The sequence below is a fragment of the Myotis nattereri genome (genome assembly GCF_964212035.1).
Source record: "Myotis nattereri genome assembly, chromosome: 11".
Taxonomy (NCBI): domain Eukaryota; kingdom Metazoa; phylum Chordata; class Mammalia; order Chiroptera; family Vespertilionidae; genus Myotis; species Myotis nattereri.
Genome location: NC_138086.1, coordinates 76,234,995 through 76,255,204, shown reverse-complemented (window position 1 = coordinate 76,255,204; position 20,210 = coordinate 76,234,995). Strand labels below are relative to the sequence as shown.

Here is a 20,210-nt window from a genome sequence, read left to right as displayed (position 1 = left end):
TCGCTTTAACTCTTACTTTCCTTGCCTACATCACTGTCATTACAGTGCCTCGTAGGAATCAAAGTATGCCAGGGACTTTTCCAGAACACCACTTTGAAGTCACCTGGACAAACAGTGAGGCCACCAAGCTACAGACGGAGCCTGTGTAATGGCACACCTGGCAAAGGCCTGGCTGACCGAGTTCCCTCAGGCCTCCTTACAAATACTCGGTTCTTAAGACACAAAAGGACTAGAGCAAGCACAGCCAACCCACACACACACCCTTCCCAGCGACATGTCCGAAAGCTGGCCCGGTGTCGGCTCCTACGGCTCACAGAGCCTGTGCCTGAAGGGAGCTTACCGCTTCTGGGCTGGAGCCTGCAACCCAAGCCCCAAGCGCTGGACGAGCGGCCAGACTTCCTGCCGTCAGCCCTGCTGGCTGCCCGGGCCCCTGCCCACAACCCCTACAGCCTCCGCTCCCTGAAAACCCCAGGCCCCCCAGAACCTGAAGGGAAGAGTGCGGTCTTTTGACCATTTCTACGACAACAGTTCTATCTTCTGCAATATTCATCTCATGTTGAAATGCTGAAAGCTAGTTAAAGGACCACTTTGAACTCTTTACTGGAAACATTAATAGAAAGTTCATTGAAGGTGGATGTTAAATGGGGAACATGTGGTACGTGCGAGTCCAAAGGTGATTGGCTGCTTTTGAAGGGTGAGAGATGGGAACTGACCCCAATCACACAAACCATACAAAGTGAGGATGAGGATGAGTCCGCGGCTGCCCGGCTCCTCCCTGTGGGTTTCCGGACGCTGAGAGGGAACAAGCCTGCACAATACCCTGTCTCTCCAACCCATGACGCGGCCTTGTGAAACGAGATGCGATGTGAGGAGGGATTCTTCGTCGTCTCAGCGCAACGCTGATTAAAGTACCTCTGAAGGGTTTGTTGGTTTTACTTCTCTTCAAGTACTATTTCCTAAGAAGGTAAACTTTCCTGGCAGAAGTGGAATTAATGGAGTTTTCACAATAAGCCCTTTAATTTATCATCACTGAATTTTTTTTTAATGAAACACTTTAATTTTTTATTGCATTTATTGGGGTGACATTGGTTAATAAAATTCTATAGGTTTCAAGGGTACAATTCTATAATACATCACCTGTATGTTGCACTGTGTGCTCATCACCCCACGTCAAATGGAAGTATGTTTTTAGATTTGCTGAACTTGTGTTGAAACACAAACTGGAAAATTTAGGAACATCCGGATTATGTCCTATGACTATTTCACATGCCTTAGAAGAGCTTACATGACATAAACATTTCCTAAGGGGTAAGTCAAACATAACTGAGTGCCATCCTTAATTAGGCCCCTACCTTTCCCAATACTCTTCATATCACATGTAGATTATGCTCTCTATGTATTCTCCAAGTATCCTTTGTTACTGAGAAAGCGGTCTGTCCCCTGTACGTTCTCCCTGAGAACACCCATCCCATGTCCCCGCGGAAAGCAAACGAGAGCTGAGCACGGCAGACACGAGGTCCAGGTGGGTGAAGCTCTGCGGCACACAGCACACACGTGCATGTCTGACATGAAACCAGGTGTCCTCTACGAAGCAGGACTGATGTCACGGCTGTGGCTTTCTTGTCCTGCTTCGTGCTTTCCTAAATGTGAGCTAAGATGAGATTTCTATTTACTATTTACAGATCAATCCTGCTTTCCTTTTAAAAATTCTTTTAGATGGGATTGATTACAGGATTTTCCACCAGGGAAGTAGGAAAGCCAAGCGCCTGGAAAAGCTTACGAAGAATAATTCTTCTAAGACTAAGGAAAAAACATTAGGTCTGTAAACACCCCATGGAAAACTGTTCGAAAGAAGAAATAGAAGGCACAAACCTTGGATTAAAAATGCTTGTAAGAGGTTACAACGTGACTAGAGTCGACAGAAGGAATACCTAGGTTTTCTAGAGTCTTGCCCTAAATACAGATTCGTGTTCAACTGCTCCGACACCGCGGGAGCCCTCACTCTGTTTCTCTGCACAACTGCTTAGACGATCGGAAGAGGCGGAGAAGCACAGTGACACCCCGTGGGCCTCAGAGCCAGGGTCAGGGCCGGGAAAGAACACATTACACGGGAAGCAAACAAGCGTCCTCAGAACCCACGCCTGTGACTGTCACGTTTCCGGGAGGAAGTGAATTGCTACTTTGTAGGTAGAAAACCAAACAACCAAAAAAAGAAAATCATCAGAGAACTCAGCAAAAACAATAACCAAGGGCTGGGTAGTATGGACCCTTAATTTTATAAGGATATTTTAGGGCCAACTTTAGAGAAATTAAAATACTATTACAACAATTTTAACACTAATAAATTACAATGATCATCCAGCTATTCAAATATCGAAACAGAACAAAATTTACATACGTAAAAACTTTCCTAAAGTAAACAAGTGTGCGCGGTCAGAACTGGGAATACCATTGGAAGGGACACGGCGTGTTTTGATCAGGCTCAGACTGAAATAAAAGTAGTCAATTCAAACCCCGACCTGGAGAGCCATCCCTGCTGTGGTTGTGACTGAATCTTTCCAGCATCCTGTGACATTCATTCAGACAGAAGGCGACCGTCCGACCATCCATGTAAACAGTTCGACATGTCGGTCCCCGGCTGTGGACCTGTGGCTGATGGAGAACAGCCTGGGGACCCTTTAAACTCAGCCGCCTCTGGGCCTGCTCAAGGCTTCCCGCTGGGCGGCTCCGGGAGGCTGTGGGGGGTGGAACTGGTGAAGGTGGAAAGCCAGGAGGACATGGCTGTCTTTGCGCTGGAAAGAGCTCCTCCCACGGACTGGCCTGGAAGGAAAGGAGGGAGAAACAAAAGGAAAAACGCCTTCATTTTTGTTAAGAGGCAGTGAAAGAAGGACCAATGCTGATGAATAAATGTTATCTACAGTAACGCATCAATATGTTAACGATTACTAAAATGCCATTTAAATGTCTAGTTTCAAAACAATCCCTTTCCACGCTTGTCGAATAGGAGATAGGACAATTTCTGGGTGGGAGAGCCTACCAGCTTCTAAGCATTGTGAAGGCACCCAGCAAACTCTCTCCTTCGAACCCGCTGTGCGTGGCCGGTGGTTCTCAGCATTGGTTGTGCGTCAGGACCACACTGAGAGCTGAAATAGCCCCACCTGCTCTCTGTCCCCTAAATCCAAGCTGATCACTGATAACCACATACACAGGAAGGGGCGGGGGGGGGAGGGGGGGGCTCTAGGAAGTTTGCTTGTCATCAAAAAAGACATTGCATTCAATGAGGACATCCAGAGCCCAGGCTGCCTTAGGCCTGTTTTGTTTTAAAGAACATTATCTCAGAAGTTGACGCTCAAGTGAAATTATTAAGTTGCAGCACATACTCCCACTATTCTTGGAGATGGGGGAGCGGAGGAGGAGAACTGACCTTAGAATTTACACATCAGCTGCAGCATCACTAAAAATTGTCAACTGACTCATAAACCTATGTTGAAGTAGAATTTTTCTACTAAAAAATGAGAATGAAAAATAAGTCAAATGCATAATGTTGTATGGAAGAAAATGCTAATATATCTAATTCCATTCCCTTGTAACAAAATGAACCTAGTGAGAGGGCTTTGTGCTCCATGTTTGTCTTCTTTTATTTTATTTTATTTTTTTTTTATTGCTTAAAGTATTACAAAGGGTATTACATATGTGTCCATTTTATCCCCCCGCCCTAGACAGTCCCCCAGCCTCCCCTATCCCCCAGTGTCTTATGTCCATTGGTTATGCTTATATGCATGCATACAAGTCCTTTAGTTGATCTCTTACCCCCCTACCTCCTGCCCCCCAACCCTCCCCGGCCTTCCCGCTGCAGTTTGACAATCTGTTTGAGGCAGCTCTGCCTCTGTATCTATTATTGTTCAAAAGTTTATAATGGTCTCTATTATCCATGAATGAGTGAGATCATGTGGTATTTTTCCTTCATTGACTGGCTTATTTCACTTAGCATAATGCTCTCCAGTTCCATCCATGACGTTGCAAATGGTAAGAGTTCCTTCCTTTTTAGAGCAGCATAGTATTCCATCGTGTAGATGTACCACAGTTTTCTAATCCATTCATCTACTGATGGGCACTTAGGCTGTTTAGAGCTGGTTCTTCGAAAGGATAAACAAGATTGACAAACCTCTAGCCAGACTCACCAAGAAGCAAAGAGAGAGGACCCAAATAAACAAAATCAGAAACGATAGAGGCGAAATAACAACGGACCCCACAGAAATACAAAGGATTGTTAAAAAATACTATGGACAGCTCTACTCCAACAAACTAGACAACCTGGAGGAAATGGACAAATTCCTAGAAAAATACAACATTCCAAAACTCAATCAGGAAGAATCTAAAAATCTCAACAGGCCAATAACTATGGAAGAAATTGAAGCAGTCATCAAAAAGCTTCCATCAAACAAAAGCCCAGGACCAGACGGCTTCACAGGGGAGTTTTACCAAACATTCAAGGAAGAACTAAAACCTATCCTCCTCAGACTACTACAAAAAATTCAAGAGGAAGGAACACTTCTCAGCTCATTCTATGAAGCCAGCATCACCCTAATACCAAAACCAGATAAAGACAACACAATGAAAGAGAATTACAGGCCAATAACCCTCATGAACATAGATGCCAAAATCCTCAACAAAATCTTAGCAAATCGGATCCAGCAGTACATCAGAAAGATCATACACCATGACCAAGTAGGATTTATCCCAGGGATGCAAGGATGGTACAATATCCGCAAATCAATAAATGTGATACATCACATAAACAAATTGAAAGAAAAAAACCACATGGTCATATCAATTGATGCAGAAAAAGCATTTGACAAAATTCAACACCCATTTTTGATAAAAACTCTCAGCAAGGTGGGAGTAGAAGGATCATACCTCAACATAATAAAAGCCATATATGACAGGCCCACAGCCAACATCATACTCAATGGACAAAAACTAACACCATTTCCCCTAAGAACAGGAACAAGACAGGGATGCCCCCTCTCACCACTCCTGTTCAACATAGTACTGGAAGTGTTAGCCATTGCAATTCGGCAAGAAGAAGAAATAAAAGGCATCCAAATTGGAAAAGAGGAAGTAAAACTGTCTTCTTTTATTTTTTTAAAAAATATGTTTTTATTGATTTGAGAGAGAGAGAGAGAGACATCAGTGAGAGAGAACCATTGATCGGCTGCTTCCTGCACACCCCCTACTGGGGATTGAGCCCGCAACCGGGGCATGTGCAACGCTCAACCAACTGAGCCAGACCGGCCAGGGCTCCGTGTTTGTCTTCTAAGACGAGTAGGTATTCAGACGTTAGAGCTATGAGGACCCTGCACAGGGATCACCCAGGTCTGGGGCTCCTGAACTGTGTTCAATGAGGGTTAGTCAACCCCTCTCAGGAGCTAAGTAAGGAGATGGGCCCTATTTTTACATATGGATGTAACTCAGCAAATGTAAATAATTGGTGAATCTGAGATCATTAGGAGTTCCTTGTACAGAGTTGTACCACTTCCTTAAGTTTGAAATTATAAAAAAAATAAAAAGGTAGGAATACAGAAAAGAAGGGACAAGAAACTTCTTTAGAATGGACATGAAACAATCTTCAAAACTTTTACGTAAAAAGTGCTGGGAGCAGAAGTGTGTGTTCAGCACACCCCTTGTCTGGCTTTGGTAGCAGGGGTGCTGGCCTCACTGGACGAGTCAGGGAGTATTGCCTCATCCACCACTTTTTGAAAGACTTTGTATAAAGTCAATATAATTCCTTAAATGTTTGAGAAGACTTATAGGTAAAGCCATCTGGGCCTGAATTAAATTAAAAACCTTGCAGCAAGGTTTTTTAATATTTAATTCCATTTATTTAATAGGTAATAGGGCTATTCAGATTTTCTTTTTTAAATATATTTTTATTAATTTCAGAGAAGGGAGAGGGAGAGAAAGATAGAAATATCAATAATGAGAGAGAATCATGGCTGGAACCTGCAACCAGGGCATGTGCCCTTGATTGGAATCGAACCCGGGACCCTTCAGTCCCCAGGCTGACGTTCTATCCACTGAGCCAAACTGGGTAGGACCAGGTTTTCTATTTCTTATTGAGTCAATGATCGATAAGACTATTTCAATTGAGTCTTTCAAAATAATTTGTATTATTTCATCTAAGTTGTCAAAAAATTGGCATAAAGTTATTCACAAAAGTCCTTTAATTTTTGTAAGGTCTATAGTGATGGCTCCTCTCTACTATTTATAAAGGACGATGGGCAGATCTGGGGGAAAACTCCACCGAAGCTTGAGTCCTGGTAGCAGAACAGTGAACTCATCAGAAAACCTGTCACTCCCATCAGATGTGGCAAAATGTGCTTAACTCTGATACTATCTGGTGCCAGGACATGTTTTTAAACAAATAAGACAAAAATTTAAAAAACCGACAACCAACAAACCCCTGTATTTGACTATGGGAATCATTTGTATTATTATGTGATACACAGACCTCTACAAGTTTACATCTTTATCAACAACATATGAGAGCATAGAGGAGATGAGTTATCATTCCGGTCTGTTCCTGGAAAAAGGTGTGCCTTACCAACAGCTTTTCCAGTCTGGACAACATTCCGGCTGGTGGTGACCATGACGTTTCCAATTTTTTTGCCGCGTTCACTGTTTTGCACAGAACTGAGTGAAGGAAAGAAGTGTTAAATACAGCTTAAGTAAAGCTCCTCTCACACACACATCCCTCTATCACCATCCCCCAAATGAGGATTACTGAGAAAGGAAGCTACATTATTACCTGTTATCCATCAATTAATGTAATGAAGCATGTGGATTTTTAGTAAAATACTAAAAAAACATGCAGAGGCATGACCAACTCTCCCGACAGGATTTGCCGCAGTTCCTTCAGGATAAAAACAGCAGACGCCGCGCTCCGTTCACACCCGTCTCCGGGAAACAGAGTGTTTTCGCTCTGAGACGCACATAGTGCCGAGCCGCAGGCTGCTAGGCGTGTTTGGTTACTATCTGAAGCCCACGTCTATCAAGTGCAGAGAAACAACTCCCAATTAGCCATGACACACATGGCAGACTCAGACGGCAGAACCGCCCTGGTATTTCTCTCGAAATACTCACTGTGAGAATCGTAGCTTCATGTCGGACACCGAGTACTGGCCTTGGAAAGGGTGGCTGCAAAACAAAGCTCCCGTTCAGACCCCGAGTGTTCCACCAGGAGCCACAAAGCAGAGTTACCCAGGGGGCATCAGTAAGCCTCGCATGGGAGGCCTCTGAGCGTAGCATCCATGGGGCTTGGACCCCAGCTCCCCGCCTGCAGTTAGGGGAGCCCCTCTGAGCTTATTTCCTCCCACATGAAATAGGTGTTTTTTCTAGGCTGGGGGTGGGAGGCTTGTGTTAGTGATGTTGATTTATTTGGTTGGGGTAGGGCCCAAGCATTAACATTTTTTTAAAAGCTCCCAACAGCCTTAGCCGGTTTGGCTTGGTGGATAGAGCATCGGCCTGCGGACTGAAGGGTCCCAGGTTCGATTCCGGTCAAGGGCACGTGCCCAGGTTACGGGATTGATCCCCAGTAGGGGACATGCAGGAGGCGGCCAATCAATGATTCTCTCTCATCACTGATGTTTCTCTCTCTCTCTCCCTCTCTCCTTCCTCTCTGAAATCAATAAATATATATAGACTAGAGACCCAGTGCACAAATTCATGCACCAGTGGGGTCACTTGGCCTGGCCTGCGCCCTCTTGCAATCCAGGACCCCTCAGGGGATGCTGAATAGCTGGTTTTGGCCTGATCCCCACAGGCCCGATCCAGATAGGAGGGAGCCCGATCCTGTGCATTGAGCGTCTGTACCCTGGGGGTCAGTGAGCGTCATAGCGACCAGTCGATTGGTTGTTTGGTGGCTTAGGCTTTTATATATATAGATATATTTTTTTAAAGAGCTGCCCAGGACAGTCAGGGTGGAGTCAGTGACTTAGGCCAGGGCCATGGACTGCACCTTGATTCTGGCCATCTTATAAACATGTGCCTTTGGTCAGACAAAGATGTAGACAGACCAGTAAAATCTGTACTTTCTGTTAGAAAAGCGGCTCAAAATACAGGTCTTAAAAATATACAAAAGGCAAAAAGTGTATATATAAATAACCAGGCAACATAACCAAAGATCCCTATAAAAAGCGTCAATAAGTATCCAAATTCTTATCTCATACTCAGGAGCCTCTCTGTCAATGTCTAACACAAGTGACCCTGTGAAATCCACAGCAAATTATAGAAACATCAAAAGGCCATTTTTGGCTTTTCAAATGGCAAATTTCTTTATTGTCCATATGAAGCATATTAGTAAGTTCTCTTTTTTCCTGAATTCCTGAACCACAGATTGAAAACATTGAGAGATGCCTTAATCATTCTGGACAGTCTTGGGAAGTGATGTTTTAGGATGAACCATGCCTGGTGCTTATTAGGGGAAGTCGGAGGACTGCCTTCTCTGATCTGGGGGTTGAAGACAGGCTTTCACAGAACTCAGATCTTACAGTTGAATTTGGGGAACATGTTGAAACTCTGCTGACTGTCATATCTGCATAATTTCCCTACATGCATATTTCAGGTCCTTCTTCTGCTTTCTCTTCAATCTAAATAAACTCGATTTATTTACACATTTTAAAAAGGACTGTTTTACAATTTTTAAAAACCTATTCCAGCTAAGCCTCTATGGACATGTGATAAAACCTGCCACGCTGGTGTAGGGTGAGGGCCACTAGAGCAGATGTGCGACTGTCAAAAGACTCATCAGGTTAAGGGTGCCCCAGGGGAAGGGCCGGCCGCAGGCTGGCTGAGGACTCGGGAGACCCCACCCCAGCAGCACTGCCACAGCAATGCCCTGGCAGACAAGCTCACATCTGTTTCTCTTCCTCACTCTTTAGAATACAGACCTGGTGGTCAGTGGGGGAGAAGACTCTGAACTCTTAGCCCTTCCATTTAATGCTATTAACATGGTTTTGCCTTTTAATTCTCTGTTTTCATCACATTCAAAAGGCAATAGAGGTTTCTGCTCTGGCTCAGTATGATGACTACATTGACCCAAATCGGTGCTGAACCTGGTCGCTTCTGTTGATAAAGGATATAAAGTTGAACAGACATGCTCCCCGCAGCCCTGCCCCACCACCTCATTCGTGCAGTTGCTCCTCAAGTTCCTGTGACATAAACATCTGGACTTTCAATGTGAGAGGGAATGTCCTTTTAGCACCGCGGACGTCATCATACCCCCAGTCTGGCTAAGTTAACCCTCGCTTCCAAATAACATGGTGGTAGCCCTGGCTGGTTTTGCTCAGTGGTTGGAGCATCGGCCCTTGGACCAAAGGGTCCAGGGTTCAATTCCTAGTCAAGGGTTTGTACCTGGTTTGCAGGATCCCCCCCCCCCCCACCCCCGGTCGGGGAATGTGTGGAAAGGGAGGGAGGAGAGGGAGAGACAGAGAGAAACATCAATGTGAGAGAGAGACACATCGATTGGTTGTCTCCTGCATGCGCCCAGACTGGGGCCAGGAATGGAGCCTGCAACCAAGATACATGCCCATGACCAGAAATTGAACCGTTCGGTGCTTGGGCCAACGCTGCAACCAATGAGCAAAACTGGCCAGCATAGGATAGGGCTCCTGTGTACTGGGCAATAAATGAATCGCTTTGTGCTCTACCTATGGGTCTTGGAGGATGTGCTTACTTTGGATTTATTTCCGCGAGTGCTGGGTGCCGGTTGCTGTTCCAGACCCTGTAGTTGTGGGTGTTCTTCCACGCCATCACGAAGGCCGTCCCGTAGTCCGCGAGCACCTTTTCATTATCTGTCAAGTGAATGAGTGAAAGCTGAGCGGCACTGTAGCCAATCAGGGTGTGAAGATGAACAACCAGAAAGGGTAAAGGCCCAGTTTCACCCCCTCTGCCCCCCTGCTCTCTGGGGGAGTCTACCAGGTCTCAGGAAATCAGGTCTAGCACCAAACGTCCCGTTAGAGGCTGTGTGGTCTTTGGCAAGTCACTTAGCCACGGAGAACGCCATTTCCCTAACTGGAAAAGGGGGCGGGCCCAGAGACCGTCCAAGGCTCCTTACGACGCCAAGATCCCGGTCTCCTTCCCAAGGTCAGGAGGCACGGTGTTATTTATTAAACAAACGGCAGGCCGGACACTGAGCCAATGTTCTGATGTTTACATAGGGAGGAGGCAAGTAGGGCATCTTTTATCTGGGCACAAAGTCACTGTTCCTAAGAAAAAATTACAATGAATGAACGAATTAGTTCTTTAGCCACTATTTTCTCTCCTTTGGACTCTGTCTCGCTATTTGGTGAAACTCACTCCAGAGTTTCCATGCATTTTGCTGTGAAGATACTTAACACACAAGGGAATTTTCGTATTTAACGTTTAAAACTTTTCGGCTTTATCAGTATCGTGGGAGAGTTTCAATGCAGGCATTTCTTCTACTTGGAAGGATAGAAAAGGGTTGGAGAACAGACTCCAATGGCCATTGCTTCATATTTAATTGCAAGTTGCTTGCTTTGAAGGTGAAAGGTGATGTTTGTTGCTGGGGAAGGAAGAGAAAGGTACACACAGTTCCATGTGCGGCGGGGGAAGTTCTTTTAAGAACTTATTCCCCAAACAGGGCATTGGGCTGAATGTCCTTTAGCAGCACGGAGCTGAGCCGGGCGGTGAGGCTTTAAACACCAGCTCAGCCTCTGGCCAGGGGTGAGCGAGCTGCTGAAATCACCTTTCTGTAAAGTGAGGATGACAAGGTGTGTGCCCCAGGACTGCTGTGAGGATGACGTAGGTTGGTAGGTGTAAAGAGCGCAACACAGATCCCTGCACGTATGAAATGTGCCCCCCCCCCCCCCTTAAAAAAAGGAAGCTGGCTCCTATCAGTCAGTTCTTGCAGCTCCCTGGGCAAATGTTTTCAAAGGTAAATGGCTGGTGGGGACTGGGGTTTTCTGACTAGATTCCTGCATGATCCTGGGTTACAGGCCTGGATTTGGGCGTCTCAGCTGCTGCGTTTGTAGAAGAGGCGGATGTTTAAAAACATCCGCTGACAAGTGAGAACTCGCCCCGAAGCGTCCTTCCCAGTGAAGGGCACGGGGAGCCTGGGGGAAACGCCACACTCCGTGCGGAGCGAGCTTAGGCGGCGGCGGCGGTGGTGGTGCTGGCCGGTGGCTGATTTGGTAAAAAACTCGCTGCCGTGACGATGTGAATGTCCTCGGTGCCACCGTAGAATGCCCTCAGGCATGGTTAAGCTGGTACATTTTAGAGGGTGTGTGTTTCACAATGAAAAACAAAAGCAGTGGTAGAGATAATTGGGGGCGGGGAACAAAAGCTCCACACTTTGAACAACAATGACAACAAAATCTACCGACCATCTACCGGGTGCCCATGGCAGAGCGCCCACTGCCCGGCTCCGCGCGGCCTTCTTATGCCTTTTTCTCCTCCCTGGGGGGAATGAGGTCGGCTTTCCGCAGGAGTGAGCCGGTGCTTCCCTGCCCCTTGGCTGCGATGGCACTGTGTTTCGCACATAACTGAGGCCTCAGGATGTGCCCACGGGGAGGCGGCGCCCTCACCTAGCTGCAGCGTGGCGGCCAGCAGCGCGTGGATGTAGACGGCGAACTGCGCTCGGATCCACTCGTCGCCGCCCTCCCAGCCCGTGCCGTCCAGGAAGACGTCGTCGCGGTTCTCGGTCACGTGCTTCACCAGGTAGTCGGCGAACCTGAGGTCGGCCGTGGTGGGGCTGAGCAGCCTCCTCAGCTCGGGGTCCTGGACCTGGATCAGCGCCTCCTCCACCTGCAGGGCACCCAGGCACGCGTCAGCGCGGCTCTCACGCGGTTCCCAAGCGACCACTGGCCCGGCTGGGGTGGCTCAGTGGTTGAGCATCACCTATGCAGCAGGAGGTCCCGGTGGGATTCCTGGTCCGGGCACAGGCCGGGGTTGGAGGCTCGATCCCCAGTGTGGGGCGTGCAGGAGGCAGCTGATCAGTGATTCTCTCTCATCATTGATGTTTCTCTCCCTTCCTCTCTGAAATCAATACAAAATATGTTTAAAAAAAAAAAAGCAACCACTGGGAAGTTGGAGCCGGCAATAAAAAATACAAGTAACAGCATTCTCAAAAGGTGAATCTAAGAAAGAGCATTTTTCTTTCTATACTTAAAAAGTACTCGTTTTCTATTTTCAGAAAACACATGCATAAGTATTTAATTTTGAATTATAAAAGGAATTCATGTTGATTGTACTATTTGGGGAAATGTGAGTCACTTTTATTGCACAATCAGAAATGAGTGCAATTAAGGAGAATTTCTAATTTTTTTCTTTGAGTGCACAGATACTCTGGAATATTTTTATCAACCAACTTCAGGAACTGAATGTTACCAACGCTGCCTCCACAGCTCCGTCGTGCTCCCACCTGTATCCTTGAAGGTCTGTGTATGTTTTTCTTCCTCAAACTCATAACACCTAAAGCTTTGCACTCCAGTTCTTCGTTTATATGTTATAAGCATCTTCCCAGGAAGCATGTTTTGGTACTTTCTAAAAACCTTAAGATGGCTTAATCTCCCCCCCCCTCCCCTATTTAAATTACTTCAACTAGCCTTAACCAGTTTGGCTCAGTGGATAGAGTGTCGGCCTGCGGACTGAGGGGTCCCGGGTTCGATTCCGGTCAAGGGCATGTACCTTGATTGTGGGCATATCCCCAGTAGGGGGTGTGCTGGAGGCAGCTGATCGATGTTTCTCTCTCATCGATGTTTGCTAACGCTCTGTCCCTCTCCCTTCCGCTCTGTAAAAAATCAATAAAATATATTTTTTAAAAAAATAAATAAAATAAATTACTTCAACTATAAAGTTGAACAAATGATTTAACTTCTTCTATACTGATAAGATGTCCAACAGTTATCTCTAGCTCCTTGCTCTTGACCTCAGAAGCATATTACATAGGCTAGAAGTATTTACATCATTTAAACAATAAGCACATTTTAATTGTAAGACTGTAGTAGGACCAGGCTGCCGGGGTTTGGGGTCCTGGCTCCCCCACTATTCTTGCTGTTTGATCTCTCTGGCCCTTTGCTCCCACAGGTATAACAGTAACAGAATGTACCACGTGGGTGGTCATGCAAGTTAGATCAGTTAGTATGCCTGAGGCGCTCAGAATGCCTGGCGCAGGGAGCAGCTAGCACCGTTATTAGTTAGGACTCTGCCCTCCTCATTCCGAATCAGAAAGGACCCCAGGGCCCAGCAGCGCCGAGGACACTCAGACAGACACCTACTTCCACGATGGCGTCACTGAGGTGCTTCTGTTGTCGGAAAAGGATGTTAGTAGCTCCAGCCACAAACCCGCGCACGGTGACATCCGAGAGAAGGTGGTGCTGCTGCAAGGCCATGTAAGGCAGACACAGGTAACCCTGAGGGTCACAAGAGTAACACAGCGTCAGCAGAGCCCCGACGCATCGCCTCCCCTGCAAGCCCAGGGAGCCGAGGGCAGGAGAAGACGCTGCCGGTGTTCCCCCACCGCCTCGCCGCCCCGAACGCAGCCCATCCTGGGCTCCCTGCAGCCATGTTCCCGGCACTCTCGGGCTGTGACTGCACAGACAGTTGACCTCGGCAAGGCCACCCGACAGGAAGGCTGTCTCCCTTCGATCACTTTGTTCCCGGTTCAACTTAAAAGCCTCCACAGTAACTAACAAGCCGGACTTTTTCACTTCGGAACTGAAATATGAAGCCCATTCCCCAGTCTGTTGTTCGGCAGAAAGCCGCTAGCTCGTCTAGCACCATTTACCCCTGCCTCTGCACAGTCTCTGGTGCATGAGCATGAGCAGTACGCAGCACTCATCATCCTGTTTTAGTGTCTTCCCTCTTGTTAAAAATTATGCAAAAATATTTCAAGATATTTGCTCCTACATGCTGAAAGCCAAAATGACACCTGGCAGTACTTGGGTATTTAATTAATTTCCATTGGAATTGTATGTGAAAATTTCACTGCCCTGAAAGTTACAGTTGAATTGCCAAACCACAGCAGGCAGGTAAGTGTACAAAAAGCAGCTATCTCCTGGCCGTGAGGGTGTTAACACTGGACTGACGCTCTGGAGGAGGACATGGGATTTCTGCCGAAAGATTCGACATGGAGCTGGGTTGTCAGCAGGTGGCACGATTTGTGGATGAAGCCAGGGAGGCGGGCTTGCGGAAACCCTGGACTTGTTTTCAATCTCAAGTTCTGTGACAGTTTTACTTAATTATTTTTAAACTTCTCACTTTTCTAAAAACACAGACCTGTTCCCCGGATGCTGTGTTGTTTACGTCACAAGATGAGAGCAGGCGCCCTCTATGCCTTTTGCTGCTGCATGTTCTGCACCGCAGCTAGGGTGCGCCTTGGACTCACAGGTGGTTGTGGGAGAGGAGACTTCCAAAAGCCGGAAAATGGGTCTAGTAACCTGGCTTTATTCTTGGTCTTGACAATCTCTTCCTCTGCCTGATAAAATGCTAACAAAGAGCAGCAAAAGGAAATCCATGTCTATGCAGTAGAGATACTCAGCACGGGGCTTGTACCCACGCCCTCTCGTGACTAAAGGCTGAAAGGACCCCTGCTCCTCCTGCAGGAACAGTCCAGAGGGCTGGCCAGGGCTCGGGGTTCACGCTCCACTTTGTGTGAGAGGTATTTGAAAACAAGACTCCCCTCGCCCCCAGCTCCCTGTTGCTAAACATAAATATTACAGTAGTGAGTGGACTTTCAGACAGAATACTCACTCCCCCAACTAGCACTGAGAATCCTTGCTAAAGGCACCCTCAGAACGGCCAATTCTTACAAGAGATTTATACCGCAAAACAGTAATAAGAGAATTTAATTGCTCATAGTATCACATTCATAATTTATGCTGTAAGAACAGAAAAGTCTGTCTCAACAATGGAATCTTGGCTAAGTCTCTAAAATCATGAAAACTCAAAAGTATGTTTTTAAAAAATCCATAGTTCAAAGCTTTTTAAGAATGGGGAAAAATACATCCCTTAAAAATACATATTGAAAGTAAATAAGAAAAAAAAGAACAAACCCCCCACCACCAAAAAAGACATATTCATACTCTTTGACCCAGCATTACACTTCTTGTAATTTACTCTACAGATACACCTGCTCATGTGTGAGATTTGTAAGAAAGTTCGTTATTGCATCATTGTTTATTACAACAAAAGACTGGAACCCTCACTATTCATGAACAGGGAACTGAATAAACATTCATCTGTGCCATGAAACACACCCTGCAACGATTAGGAGCAACAAAGTTCATCTCCAATGAATAGTTTGTAAAAAAAATAAATAAATAAATAAGGGGCATAAAAATAGGGATAGTCTGCTCCTATTTGTGTAAAAAGGGAAGGAAAAAGATCTCTGCATTTGTTTACGCATGACATACCCCTAGAAGGAAACAGAAGGCACTGATGATGTGGCTGCCAGTGGAGTGGGCAGGTAAGTAGCAGGGGATGATGGAATGACAGGGAGACTTATTACAGATGCGGTGGAACCATCTGAATATTGAACCATGTAAAAGTATTACATATTTATAAGATTATTTAAAACACTAGTTGAAAATAGCTTTCACATTTTGCTATCATTACTTTTTAAAAAAAACACGATGATCAAATGAGCCTAAACCTGTTAACAACCTTTAACACACAGTGGCAGCAAGAACTTGCATCCTTTCACATAAAGCAGCCTCTATACCCAAGCCCATCCCGGTCTTCCATTTTCCTAGGGTACTTTAGCTTCCATTTGGAGCTGCCGTATATACTGGTAAAAAGAAAAATGAAAAGTTGCTTACATACCCAAGTTCACAGCAGCATTATTCACAAAGCCAAAGCATGAAAGCAACCCAAATGTCCACCGAAGGATGGTGGATAAATAAAATGTGATGTGTACTTACAATGCAATGTGTACTTAAAAGGATGCAGTCACAAAAAGGTAAATTCGCTATGATTCCACTCATAAGGTATTTAAAGTAGTCAAATTCATAGAAACAGAAAGGAGGGGGGTTGCCAGGGGCTGGGGTGAGGATAGAACGGGGGAATTGGTGCTTAGTGGGTATAGACTTTCAGTTTTGCAAGATGACAAAGCTCTGGAGATCTATAGCATAACAGTGTGAATATAATTTAACATACCAAACCGCACACTAAAAATGGTAGAGAGGTAAATGTCATGTTTTTTACCATAATTAAAAAACAAGTCAAACCCCCAGCCCCGCCCCCCACCAAACACACCTGCTGAGCTTGGCAGACCTGGTAGAACCACTGGGAGCCGATCTGCTAAGAGCAGCAGAAACGCAGTGCGCCTTCCCTCCCTCCTGCGCCTGGAAAGGGCTACAACTGATCAGGGCCAACTGCCACTCCTCATCTGGCCTCTGGTCAGGGATGATAAGCACGTTCACCAACCAAGAGCCTCTTTATTGCAGGGCTGCCCATTCTCCCCAAGATTCACCTAGTATTTAAAGGTAATCCCTATCCAAATGCCAACCTGGATGAGGAGGAACTTAAGTTAATCCTAAAATTGATGTGGAAGAGCGTAGAAAGTCTTATTATTATTACTATTATTATATTAGAGGCCCAGTGCACGGATTCGTGCACTGATGGGGTCCCTCTGCCTGGCAATCCAGGACCCCTTGGGGGATGTTGGACTGCTGGTTTCGGCCCAATCCCCATAGGTCAGGCCAAGGGACCCCAGCAGTGCACGAATCAGTGCACTGGGCCTCTAGTCTATGTATATAAAAGCCTACTATGCAAAGTGCCCTCTCAGGAGTTCGACCGGGAGACCAGGAGTTCAATCGCTTGCTATGATGTGTGGTGACCACCAGGGGGTGGCGCAGAATGAAGGAAGGCCCTGGCCAGCAGCCGGGGAAGGGTTGCTCTGGCCGGTACCCGGAAGGCCCCAATTGGCCCTGATAGCTGGCCTGGCCTAGGGACCCTACCTGTGCATGAATTTCATGCACCAGGCCTCTAGTATGCATATAAGATCTTTGGTTAATATCTTCCTCCTTTCCCCCCTTCCCTCTGAGATTCATCAGTCTCTTCCATGTTTCCATGCCTGTGCGTTGGGCATCTGCCCCCTGGTGGTCAGTGCACATCATAGCTAACAGTCTAACAGTCATTTGGTCACTTAGGCTTTTATATATATAAAGTTTCACTTTAAAATAATTTTTTTGGATTTATTTGGGTGACATTGGTTAATAAAATGACATAGGTTTCAAGTGCACAACTCTATATAATACACATCATCTATAGACTTGTGTGTTCAAAGTCTCATCTCCTTCCATCACCATTTATCCCCCTTTTACTCTCTTCTACTTCCCCCCACCCCCTTTCCTTCTGGTAATCACCATACTGTCATCTGTGCCTATAAGTTGGTTTGTTCTTTTCTTATTAATCCCTATGTCATGTTTAAGTCATTTAAAAAATTGCAAAAAGAAATAATAAATAAAAAATTACAAATATATTTTGAATGGTTTTTCATAAAAAGATAAAACCTAATTTTATGGGCAAGTTAACCAAAACACTAAATCTGTGAGGTGTACTAATGTTTAAGTTAGCCATCTATGCAGTTTTTCCTCATAAGGTTACAGCTTTTGGAATTGTAGTATTTGATATATATTCATTAAGTGTAATCAAGACTGTCTAGCCCAGGGGTGGGCAAACTTTTTGACTCGAGGGCCACAACGGGTTCTTAAACTGGACCGGAGGGCCGGAACAAAAGCATGAATGGACTGTTTGTGTGAACTAATATAAATTCAAAGTAAACATCATTACATAAAAGGGTATGGTCTTTTATTTCAATAGTTTTATTCATTTCAAACGGGCCGGATCTGGCCCACGGGCCGTAGTTTGCCCACGGCTGGTCTAGCCCTAGCTGGTTTAGCTCAGTGACAGAGCATCGGCCTACAGACTGAAGGGTTCCGATCAAGGGCACATACCTGGGTTGCAGGCTCAGTCCCCAGTAGGGGGGGTGTAGGAGGCAGCCGATCAATGATTCTCTCTCATCATTGATGTTTCTCTCTCTCTCCCTCTCTGAAATCAATAAAAATATTTTTTAAGAAGATGTCTAGAGTTTCTCCATTCACCTTTTTTTCACAGATAAACCTGAATGATTAAAAGCAGACCCCACTCAGTGATGGCTGACCTCATATTTACTAAGATTCCAAATTCTCTCCAGTCTAAACCGCCTGAATTAATTCCCTATAGACTTTCAACTATAGTCACAGATGCCACCACAGGACACATTTGGTATGTGTTTTAGTTTTCAAGGAAAATTTTCAGATCTGAAAATGCGTGCAACACGAAAAGCTAAATTCTGAAAGGATGCGGTCAGTCTTTAAGGACATTGCACTTTACCTTGGTGAAGATGGCCAGGGGCATGCCGTACTGGTCCTCCTCCAAACCGGAAATGAGCCCTGGGAGCAGGACCACCTGGCCCATATTGGCTTGAGGCTGTACAGTAATCGGAGCACTGTCTGAGGGCACCGACTCCCTGGGAAAGGAGTTTGTCTGTTCTGACCCCACCTGGTCCCTTTCTTTCAAGGTGGGTTCCTCTAAGACACTAGGATCCAAGGTCTCCCAGTCACTTTCTGAAGACTCTGGAGATGGACGAGAAGGAGGTTTCAAATACGGACTGGTCTCACCGAGTCCCTGCCCTTTGCTGCTGTCTGCTACTGGGAACAAAGGTTCTTCCGTTGTGATGGCAGCATCTCCACCGTGGTTTCCTGTCGGCATTTTCTGGACAGTCTCCGAGTTGGTATATGCAATGTTAGGAGCAGACACAGACACAAAGTCATCTGCAGGGGGGGTGTTTTCCTGAAGCCCAGCGTCCTCAGACATACTTTTTCGAGGCTTGTACTGAGAACAGTCCCTGAGACCATGTTCGATCATGCCTAGGACATAAACGAGGGGAGGACAGCTTAGTTTATAATGAGGAGGAAGAAAGTAAGAGTTGTGTATTCTATTCTAAGCAGCAGAACTCTCCTATAAAAATGTTAAAAGCTACGCCTGCATACATTCCAATGAAAATGTCAGACAACACAAAAAAAACTACTGCCAAAACAAAAATGTCATATTAACCCTGATGAGTTTATCCTTCAACACTTTTACCACTGAAAGTTCCAGCACAAGCCAAACAACAGAAAGAATAGATACTGCTACCCTCTTACCTGGAAAAAGGGATAACACAGTCATCAGGGCACCCACCAATTTATTCACTGGAGAAATATAAAAGAGAACCTGAAATGGATTCAATGACAATCAAATTAGAACATCAGAGTCCACAATGATACTTAAAAAAAAAAAAAAGAGGGAGAGAGGACAAAACTCTTCTTTACAGAAGATTAACAGCTAATTAATGACAGAATTAGAAAATCACCAGGTAAAAATTACCAGTGGGCATTAAAACTATTGGGAAGGGTTGCTGGACAACAGGATATTCAGAGATTCAAATTCATCATCCCATAGGTAATCTATTAATTGTGAAGGGAAAACCAAGTACCTGACTATGAAGAAATCTGGCAACCACCACCTTACTCAAACAATTAAACTTCACATCAAAAATAATAGTACAGGAGGTAGGTGGGAAGAGATCAACCAAAGGCCTTGTATGCACATATGCATAACCCATGGACACAGACAACAGTGTGGTGAGGCCTGGGGTGGGAGCGGGGGTGGGCTAGAAGGGGCCAATGGGGAAAAAAAGGGAACATATGTAATACTTTCAACAATCAAGATTTAAATAGTACAGTTATGGGCTCCTTGAAGTGGTACCCTGAAGACACACCACCACTTTGGTCCTCAGATTTAAAAAAAAACAAACCCAGCCCTGACCGGTTTGGCTTAGTGGATAGAGCGTCAGCCTGCGGACTGAAGGGTCCCAGGTTTGATTCCAGTCCGATTACAGGGCATGTACCTTGGTTGCGGGCACATCCCCAGTAGGGGGTGTGCAGGAGGCAGCTGATTGATGTTTCTCTCTCATCAATATTTCTAACTCTCTATCCCTCTCCCTTCCTCTCTGTAAAAAATCAATAAAATATATTTTTTTAAAAACCAGTTTATAGGACACTATTATGACATATGTGGAAATTTAAAAATGGACTTCAATATTAGGTAACATTGATTGTATTAATGTTAAATTTCTTACACCTAAAAATGATATTTTGGTTATGTAG

General features: G+C 45.4%; 1 protein-coding gene across 2 annotated transcripts in view; it reads right to left on the bottom strand.

Annotated features, from left to right (window-relative positions):
• Positions 1–1,023: 1,023 nt before the first annotated feature.
• The window catches only part of AVL9 (AVL9 cell migration associated), a 39,250-nt gene continuing 20,063 nt past the window's right edge, over positions 1,024–20,210 (bottom strand). For both annotated transcript variants that reach the window (XM_081101984.1, XM_081101985.1), the window contains 8 exons: positions 19,206–19,275; positions 18,394–18,929; positions 13,296–13,430; positions 11,604–11,823; positions 9,734–9,851; positions 7,144–7,197; positions 6,605–6,693; positions 1,024–2,820 (listed from right to left, as the gene is read on the bottom strand). In XM_081101984.1, the coding sequence (XP_080958110.1) occupies positions 2,705–2,820; positions 6,605–6,693; positions 7,144–7,197; positions 9,734–9,851; positions 11,604–11,823; positions 13,296–13,430; positions 18,394–18,929; positions 19,206–19,275 (1,338 nt within the window). In that variant the 3' untranslated portion in view covers positions 1,024–2,704. The remainder of the gene's footprint in view (positions 2,821–6,604; positions 6,694–7,143; positions 7,198–9,733; positions 9,852–11,603; positions 11,824–13,295; positions 13,431–18,393; positions 18,930–19,205; positions 19,276–20,210) is intronic.